This window comes from Mycetomoellerius zeteki, unplaced genomic scaffold (assembly GCF_001594055.1).
Source record: "Mycetomoellerius zeteki isolate Tzet28-1 unplaced genomic scaffold, Tzet1.0 scaffold149, whole genome shotgun sequence".
In the NCBI taxonomy this organism is placed as follows: Eukaryota; Metazoa; Arthropoda; class Insecta; order Hymenoptera; family Formicidae; genus Mycetomoellerius; species Mycetomoellerius zeteki.
This window is the reverse complement of record NW_017256436.1, coordinates 106,312-116,269: the sequence shown is the minus strand read 5'-3', so window position 1 is coordinate 116,269 and position 9,958 is coordinate 106,312. Positions and strand designations below refer to the sequence as shown.

General features: G+C 38.3%; 3 protein-coding genes across 3 annotated transcripts in view; 1 reads left to right on the top strand and 2 right to left on the bottom strand.

The window, feature by feature from the left end:
* Window positions 1-9,958, bottom strand: part of LOC108720335 (SIFamide receptor) — a 43,897-nt gene that overhangs the window by 2,073 nt on the left and 31,866 nt on the right. The window lies entirely within an intron of this gene.
* On the top strand, window positions 2,324-4,534 carry LOC108720337 (uncharacterized). Its single transcript, XM_018444296.1, has 2 exons — window positions 2,324-2,406; window positions 4,165-4,534. The coding sequence occupies exons 1-2, from the start codon at window positions 2,395-2,397 to the stop codon at window positions 4,390-4,392; spliced, it is 240 nt and encodes a 79-aa protein (XP_018299798.1). The 5' UTR covers window positions 2,324-2,394; the 3' UTR covers window positions 4,393-4,534.
* On the bottom strand, window positions 6,678-8,682 carry LOC108720336 (uncharacterized). The gene is made up of 2 exons (XM_018444295.1): window positions 8,591-8,682; window positions 6,678-7,260 (listed from the first exon to the last, which is right to left on the bottom strand). Exons 1-2 carry the CDS (start codon window positions 8,600-8,602, stop codon window positions 7,030-7,032), a joined length of 243 nt encoding a protein of 80 aa, XP_018299797.1. The 5' UTR covers window positions 8,603-8,682; the 3' UTR covers window positions 6,678-7,029.

Sequence of the window (9,958 nt, the reverse complement as noted above, 5' to 3'; positions counted from 1 at the left end):
AAGTTTTGCCATTTAATTTGGAAACACCCTGTATATATTCCATTATTAAATAATGATTAAAATATAGTCAAGCTTGTCGCGAAAAAACAAGGTTTAGCGCAAAAAGATGGGGATAAGAAGGGGGGTGAAATCTTTTGATCAGACAAGGTTCTTAGTTATTAGCGACTATCCTATCAACGATAATAAGCTTGTATCCCGCCTATACGCAAAATATACTTGCGCGTTAGATAACGTTTAATTTATTGTGTCGTACGAAGAATGCAGAATAGCCATTTTACAGGCACTAGGACAGGTTCGGTTAAGCCGCGGGCGCCTACGCGCGCGTAGAAAATCGCGGTCCCGTCGCGTATCCCGGTGACGTTCGTCGCCATTTTTAGGCCTTACATACGGAATTGCCAACAAATATTCCATTCGCTGTTTCGAAAGACATTTGCACCCGTCACGCTTCGACGGACATGTTGTATATGCGAGTTATATATGAGAATAGATACGAGTAACACCTCTTATACATATGACTCAAGAATTCTCATTTAACGTCTGGATCATTTAAGACAAGTTGAATTATTTCGAGAAAAATCTCTCGAGACATGTTTTCGTTTCGATGTCGATGGAGCTGATCACCTTCAAGTGAATGAACTAACCATTTATTAACATTCTAGGACAAACCTTCTAAAACAAAAGATAATAAGTTCAGAAGTAATTATAGTTGCTATCATAGAAATGTCTTAGAAATTTTTCTACGACGTATGAAATTAATATACTTGTATAAGTAAACAAGTAAATGTGATGTGATGTAAGAGAAAAAAAAATAAGTATAACATTTTTCTCTTATTATAAAGCCGATAATTATACTCTAAAAAATATGGATGGGGAATTAACACCATGCGGTGGTTATATAATTCTCACCGTGTTAGTATTGATATAAATAACAGATAAGTATTATATAAACATCGCATGGTGTTAAATTCTCACACCCATTTTTTTATAGCGCAATTATTGGCTCTATAATGACAATTAATGTTCTACTTATTTTTTTTTACATTACATTACACATATTTACAATACAAGTATTTACATATACAAGTATTAGTTTCGTGTATCATGAAAAGATATTTCTATCTGTTTATATCAACACAGTGAAAATTATATAAACACTACCATATTTTTTTAGAATATGTACAAATAGGTGTGTGCAATTTCCGAATCAATTAAAAAACTATTTTTTGCAAAATGACGGCTTTAAAATAATTCTCTTTGTAAAAAAAAGCAATTCTTTGCAAAAAGATTGATTTAAAATAGACTCTATTAGTTAAAAAAATCAATTTCTTTTCTCGTATAAAATATATATTGAAATAGAAAAAAAATAATGACATAATATGGAGAAGAACAAGGTAATTTATTCGTTAAATTCAAAATCTTTATAAATTGCGTTCGCTCGTATTTAAGAATATGAGATAAGAATATAGGATAAAAATTTCATAAATCGCTATCAAAGTAGTTGGGACACGCGGACCATCGATTACGACTACGACGACAACGACGATGACGACGGTGACGCAAGGTGAGAGCAATTGACGATTCTTTCGTTTCGGAGTCTTATATATTAATGGCGATGAAGCACGTTCAAATTCGGAGGAGATCCGCGCGAGATAAAGTGCGCGCGTCTTTGTGATGCAAAGAAGCCATAAAAGCGACACTCGTCGAGTCGCGCAAAAGGCGGGGGTACTTCTTTTTCCTCATTAATTAAATGGTCCCCGCCCACGGAGAAACGTTGAATACTATCTTTAATGAACGTTTCTCTCTCGCAACGCCCGTACAGACCATACAGTTTCCGGATTCATTAAGTCGCCATTTTACCGCTCACACCAACAATCGCGGATTTTCCGCCTCCACTATACCGCGATTACAAGCGCCGCCCTTCTCTCCGTGTTATCGGCATCATCGACTGCGTCTTCGTCGTTGTAACCTTCAATTCAATGAATAAACTTTAAATACTTGTCGTCGTGACCTTCCATAAATCAATGCGCCCGATACCGATCTGCAAGCGTTCTGACGGAACGCCGCGTCACTTCCGAGTGGCGGCGCGTATATACAGCACTTATCTCAATATGTATCATGTATAAACAACGAACCTCCCCCGAGTCTCATGTCGACTCAACGACGAGGAGTCAGACGGTGAGAAAAGTTAAAAAAAAATAGCCAACGCGGAAATCCAGCTTGCCCAAGGCTGCCTATGGTCGCGCGGTGGGGCGAACACAATGAGACATTCGCAATGATGATCCCGGAGACATGTATCTATATAAAGGGATCGATTTCCCGTAGTTGCAACTGCAGTACCGAACAGTGTCGTCCTGTGTGTTCTCTGACGGGAATAAAGCTGATAAAACGCTTAACATGTTCAAACTGGCAAGTATATCCATCGTACACATTCGTGCGTGTTCGTTCGTCTACATCTATCTACAGTGTGTCCGATTCACTTCCGGTCACGAGGATATTCTACGACTTAAGGCCATGGCACATAAAAAAAACTTAAGACTTAAGACTTAAGCAGTAAGGATATCAACATGTTGGATTCGCTACTGCTACGTTATGGCCTTACGGTCTCTATTGTGATTGGTCGATTCGCTCACTGCTTAAGTCTTACGTCTTAAGTTTTTTTATGTGCTATGGCCTTTAGGCCAGTATTTATAAGACCGGCATTCATTTATAAATTCTTATATTTAAGAATCTTACTGACTGATGTCTTAAGATGTCATAAACCAGAGACCGGTATCCATAGTTCGTTTTTATTTTAAAACCGTCTTAAATAATGTCTTAAGATGTTAATACAGCCTTCTGATTACGACATTTTAAGACTATACTTAAGATAGTAGTCTTAAATATAAGACTGGACAATGAACTATGAATATTAGCCAGAGAGCCGTACTAGAATCTTAAGACATTACTTAAAATAGTCTTGAAATAAAAATTGAGTATTGACTATATAGGGCCATCTATGGGCGGTATTTATAGTTCTTATTTCAAGACTATCTTAAGTAATGTCTTAAGACGCTAATATGGCCCTCTAATTGGTTCGTGACTTCTTAAAACTGTACTTAAGACGAATATAAGATCTGACTATGAATACCGGCCATGTGAATATCGGTCTGAAGTAATGAAGGTACACTGAAAGAAATAAGAAATAAGGAACAAGGAAAGAAATAAGGAACAAGGACTAATAGATTTCAACCTATCAGATATTCCTTATTTCTTATTCCTTTCATCGTGTCTGAGCCCTAAATGACTCCGTGATTGGTTTATGGCATTCTTAATCCCTAAAACAGTCTTAAATATAAGAACTAACTATGAATATCAGCCTTGTTCTCAAACACGGAGTGTCGCGTTATGTGAGATTTTCGAAAAAGCCGTACATCAAAATTGTCATTGAAGCACAATCTTTAATGTTCAATATAAAGTTTTGTTCAACGTATGAAATAAAATTCGGAATAAAATCCGAGTACTGGATACATTCTGCGCCAACACTAACATTACGACTACCAGAGTACAGCTCAATTTCGCTAATAAACGTATCGACAGAGCGCTTTCGCTTCATAAATTTGTTGAGTTCTCCCGAATCGAGAACGCTCAAACACTTCGCTTCATACGTAAAAGCGTCCACGATCGATCAATCCGTATAATCCTTTTCAAAGCGGAATATCCAGAACGGAAGGAGGAAAACGTTATCGTGAAATTACAGTGCCGTCGAAATCGAAGTACCGCAGAAACATTTTCGAAATTTTCGCGGGACGTCTGTGTTGAACGGATAATTGAATTACCATGAAAGAAGAAGAAAAAGAAAAGCAGGGCGCTATCATCGTGGATCGAGGAAAAATGGAAAAAAGAAATCGTTCTTGGCACGTGCGATCGTCCCGGTGATTAATTGGAGCGAGGTGATATCGAGCTCGCGGTTGCAAAAAACGGGCCGATCAGGCGTCGCCAAAGTCATCGACGACGCTAAATGCGCCTCACTTGCTCGCTCAAGCACACTCTCGACATTTTTCATAGTGCCCATAAAAACCCACCGGGGAACCGGGGAACAACGGGGGAAGGTGATGGGCAGACCGGGCGTGCGATATAAGTGACGTGTTCCGATTTCAAAATGTAATCACCCTTATTGCTTTCCAGATTCTAATGGCCATCGCGGTGGTAGCGGTCACATGCGCACCGATGCCAGAACCGGCACCGGCACCAGCAGCAGGTCCCCTGCCGCCATTGCTGGCCCCTTACCCGGTGATCTATACTGCACCTTACTTGAAGGTGTACCCATATCAACCGGTTCCCTTGGCGTACTATAACGGCTACTATAATGGCTACTATAACAAGTTTCATCCAGGCTCAGCGTACGCTTATTAACATCGATTCGGACTATTCAGACTATTCAGTGGATCGCCAACACCATCGTGGCCAACACCTCGTATAACGCGACTCACCGCAACGCGCCAAATGATTCTGAATCGTGGAACGTTTCTAAAATAAAATATTCTCTTGTCGCAAATGCCGCAGTGTGCTCGACTATGACGATTTCCCTCTGTCTCCTCTTCTACCCATCCTCCTACCCATCCTCTTTCCCAGCCGACATCCGTTAATACTGCTCCGCGGAAGAGGATCTCCGTCCGAGCTTTTGGCAGACTCCGCGTTATCGAGCGGCCCATCAATTTCGTCCGTTTGTTCGCCGGTAAAATTTATGAAACAACACGCATTATACCGCATAATCGCGCCGTTCGCGGACAAGTAATTCCGTTTTAACCCATTATCTGCCAACGATACATTTTCAGGATAGTACGTTAAATTTTGATCTCGCATTCTCTGCGGTACGCGCTGTGCCGCAATAAACAATTCCGCACAAATAATGTGAAGCAAATAGGAAACAGATGTGAATAAAAGCGTGAAGTAACAAGATTAAATGCTCATAACAGGAAAAATGTTTCTTTTTTCGCGAGGATTTATTTTGGATCATCTATAATCTCAATGAGTCTTAGCCCCATAACTTATCGTTAGATAACCTGAAGATACGTTAATGAAGACATGAATTATATAAGAATATAAAGAAAAATATGTTGAAACATTTAATGTTAAATTTATAAATAATTTTATAAATTTAACATACGCTATCGCGTGAAATATGAAAAATTGTTAAAAAAGTAAAATAATGTAACGATTTTCATACAAAATCGTTAAAAAATAACCATTTCCATATTTAATGACTATTATAAAATTATTAAATATAATTTTATTTAATCATTATTCCATTTATCCGGAAAATATTAGTTACTCTGATAAATTCTTAACATATAATAAATTCTTCTGAAAATTTTGCTACATTTGTGGTACCCAACATTTTACAACAAATCTGTTTAAGTTTAAAAAATATATGTATACATATAAGAAATACGTGTCACATTTAAATTCCCTTATTAGTTACTATTCGTAATGGCGTATTGAATGTAAAACTTTGTTACGCATACAAATTTGTAAGAAATCGTGAAAGTTTATCTTATCCACTATGTAAGATACATGTAGGAACATATCAGCATATTAATGCGCATTAACATATATAATGCATATTATTTTGATAAAAAATATTATGATGACATCGCATAACAATATCAGATTACTTCAACTATTATTACTGTTTCTTTAATTTCATTTTGGAAAAGAAAAACTAACGTGATTAACCGTTTTTACGTGATATGGACTGCTGCTTCTTTACACTCTCACTGTAGAAAAAATAGTGTATCTTTATCTTACATTATCACTAAAAATTGACAATGATATTTTGACTTAATTAGAGAACTTATGCTTCATACGGGTTCCATATAAGTATAAGCGATGCGAGTTTTCAGAAAACCCTCCCTTTGCTTGCATAAATAAAAAAAGATTTACTTTTTTAAAGTACATGAAAATAAGAGAGCTTGACAAATCAAACAAGTGAGAAATAAAATGCTTTAATGCATCATGTACAATCATCGGGATTTATATATTTAGATAAAAAACAGGATTACAAAGAAGAACTTTATGTTCTTTTTGTTTGTTAATTTCCACAAATTCCAATGTTAGTTTTATACGAGCCATAAAATGATACTTGGCACTCTCCCTGCGCCTAAATTCGTTCCAGGCGCAATACTCGACGTGGCAGCTGATAAGATAAACCGAATGCAACGTAGCAAGCATCTCATCGAATAGAAATACTTTCGGAAGGACGAAGAATAAAAGAGGAATTATTTAGAAAATAATTCGCAGAGACGCTCGTAAAGCAAAACTCGGACTCCGCACTATAGTTACAGATGGCGTGTATTAACTGTACTCTATTTGTCTGTGCGTAAACAAGATGCAGTTATGTTTCGATGTATCTATAATATCTATGTTGGGAGAACAAAAAAATACATTTACGCGCTCTTCGATTTATTGCGCCCTTAGTAATGTATGTGCGTTCAATAAAATTGCTACTAGCATGGAAATATTGTGGATAAGGTCGGATAACGTCGGCAGACGCAGAATGGCGAGCGGAAAGCATAAAAATCTTTTCGCGCGCAGGGCCAGCAGGATATTATCTTTATAGCAGCATTATTTTCCTTCCTTTATTATTTAGAGCGAGCTACCTCTGGGATTAGGAGTTGCGCGAACAATAAGACCTCACGTTGGTTTATAATTAAAATTTTATTAAAATTCCAAATGAACGAGGGGAGGGTTCAGGGTGATGGTGGAATGATCCAGGTGAGAGAATCCGAAAATTTTGTCGATGAAATACAAAGAAAAGACAAATGGGGAGACGGGAATTTGACCGATCCCACGCGGAGCGTTGGGCCTGATGGTTCACGCGTGGAGAACGGCGATAAAGTGTGAAGAGTCGAAATCGGCGATGAGAATTGCGTGCTAAATTTGTCGTCTTTCCTTCGCATTACAAGAAAGTAGGGGATGTGTTTTTTTTTCTTCCAGGGCTGCGTCGTCGTGACTCGGTGGTGGTGGTGAGTTTACACTGGCTCTCCTAGATTAACCGTGCAGAGCGAGACCGTGTCCTGACCAGACGGTCTTGGTGACAATAGCGGGAGTATGGACAGCAGGAGCAGCGGGCTGGGCAAGGAGAACGGCGCCGTGGGAGATCGCTGGGGCAGCAGCAACGACCTGCGGGGCGACGATCGGGCCGAGACCATGACTGATGGCTACGCCGGTGAGACCACCGGGATAAGCGACGGCGACAGCCAGGATGGCAGCGAAGATAGCCTATGAAGAAGATTGTAAAGTGGATTTAGAGAGACATATTGCTCTTCTTAATAGTCTTCTATAATAATCCGTTCGAAAGTTATCCTACGATGAGCTTGCGTATGTATTTTCCGTTGGAAGTTCCGTGTAACTCATGGTCCCGAAAATTCATTAAATTATTCATAAAGATAATAATTAAAATTACAGAAAATTCACCACATTGTTCATAAAAATTCACAAAATTGCAAAATAATTAAAATTGCACGGCTAAATCATTACAATCAGATTTATATATGAATATTCGGATGCAAATTGGTTTCGCAGTTATCCGATCTTCTTGATCATGTCAGACATCGCGTTAATCGGTCGATTAAAAACGCGTGGGATCCAATATCGAACATCGTTTCGCAAGAAATCGTGACAGAGAACACGAGGTCGGTCGGTGGAACTGCGTTAAAAAAATACAACACGCAAATAGCATTGCGCTTTGGTGGCAGTGACGTTGGCGGTACCACCACTGCTAACAATATGCATGCTTCAGTGATTTCATTCGTGTAGATTTCCGCTGCAAAGACTCGGATGCCATTGCGCCGTGAGACCGGTGAACGGTGTAAGGGCGGGTTAGGTTCGTCGTCGTGTCGTATAGGCGCTCGCATGCCAAAGCGGAAAGGTCACAGCAAACGCGAAAGCCAAGGGTGGGAGAGACCGGGAATCTTTTTTTCTCGTGTTTACATATATGCACACCGTGGGATAGCTGCCCGTCTCTTTATCGATCACGGGAGGCGCGAGAGTGACGACGAAAGGAGTCCCCAGCGGGATGTACAGACGCGTCATTCCGAGTCGGCGAAAAGAAAATCTCGGAGTTGGAGGATAACGGGCGCGTTTCTCGGTAACGTCTTTTGGCCGATCCTCCCGTAATGATTCCTTCTTTTACGGATCAATGAATGACGAGTATGGCATGACATAGGAATCGTGTTTACAATGAATCCGAGAGGGAACGAACCGGAGTAATCGCGACGATGTCTCCGTAAAATCAGTCAGCGGAAATTTGCCATCCTATTTGTGGAAAATTTACATCTCGAAAAATCGCGATCGATGATTCTATTAGGATATCTGTGACGCGTATTCTCTTTACGGTATTTGCGTTTTTATCGATAGTCAGTCGGTACGTTAAGTTGACAGAGGATGTGATGGTCGACAAACAAGCGAAAATGATCGCTATTTGTTTCATTCGAAACCTCTTGTAATTGTAATCAACGAAAGAAACTTCCAAACAAATTTAGAAAGGTTATAATTAGATAAATTTTATATATATATAGAAAGATTATAATAAAATAAAGTTTTAGCTTACCAGCTTGAACATGTTGATTGGTTGGAGATAGCTTGTTACTTCTTGGAAGCAAAGAGAGCTTATGTCTGTTTCGTCAACTTGGGAGCCTTATATACCGCATGGGATTTTTAAAAATCGCCATAAATTTGATCACGTGACCTGAGGTACCTATATGACGATAGGCGCCAGTTAGTTGAGTCAGCCGATCACTGAACATGGTGGGGTAGCTAGTGGACCAATCGTCTCCGCGATACTAGTCTGATCGTCTCACCGGTTCGCCAATAATGTGCTTTCAACCCCTCGCGTCTATTGCGAGAATTGGGTTAAGACACTCCTGTTGTAAGATACGCAGGCAGAACCGATATCGGCGATACCTGACACGGAGCGAATGTGTGAGTGTGTGGGGTAAGTGATACATATGCATACGGAAGAAAAATCGTGACTAGTGTCCACCGGCAAATGCAAATTTGTTTCATAAAGAAGCAGCCAAGATCTAAATCCACGACCTTCTTTATATTTTTTCAAACGAATGTCGATGAGAGCATTTATTGGTGAAGTCTCGAAATAAAGCTAAGTTGAGATCGAACTTTGTTTCTCGCATCCAGGTATTTTTGCGAAAAACAAAAGAATTTATTTGTAAAAACCTTGCGGGATTTTTAAAGCCATGATGCAATTCTACAAATTTTAATTAGAGAACTGTGGTCAAATGTCAGCTGAATGCAATATTTTAAAATTTCTTTCTCTTGCGCAAACATTCCGCAAGATAATCAAGCACCAAGATTTAGAATATTAATAGGATGGCCGTGTGCCAATGCTTTGCTAAGTAATTAAATAAAATACATATTTGATGTATCTTCCTAGATAATTATGCTTTAGGAGTTATAGAAAACTTCTATCGGAATAAATAAAATTAATATACCATTTGTAGTATCAACATATTGGTCAGTATGTCAGGTTATTTTATAAATGCCTCCTCTAGCAAGCATTACATTTATAAAATGTAATCGATTGTTTAATTTTATAAATGTAATCGATCGATTAATTTTATAAATATAATGCCTGCTAGAAAAGACATTACATTTATAAAATAATCTGATATACTTTCCAATATTTGATACAACACGCGGTACATACATATAATATATTTACACTTTACAGAATGAAACTTTAAATCTCACGCGTTTTTGTTATTCACAATATCATTTCACTATATTACAATATCGTTTCAATATTAATTATCAATTGCAATATCATTTCAATATTCATTTCCGAATTTGACTAAATAATTATAATAAATATTTGATGCGTTTCCCTAGGTAATTACAGATAGAGCTTTATGAATAATAAAAAATTTTTATCAAATAAATAAAATTAATATATATATATATA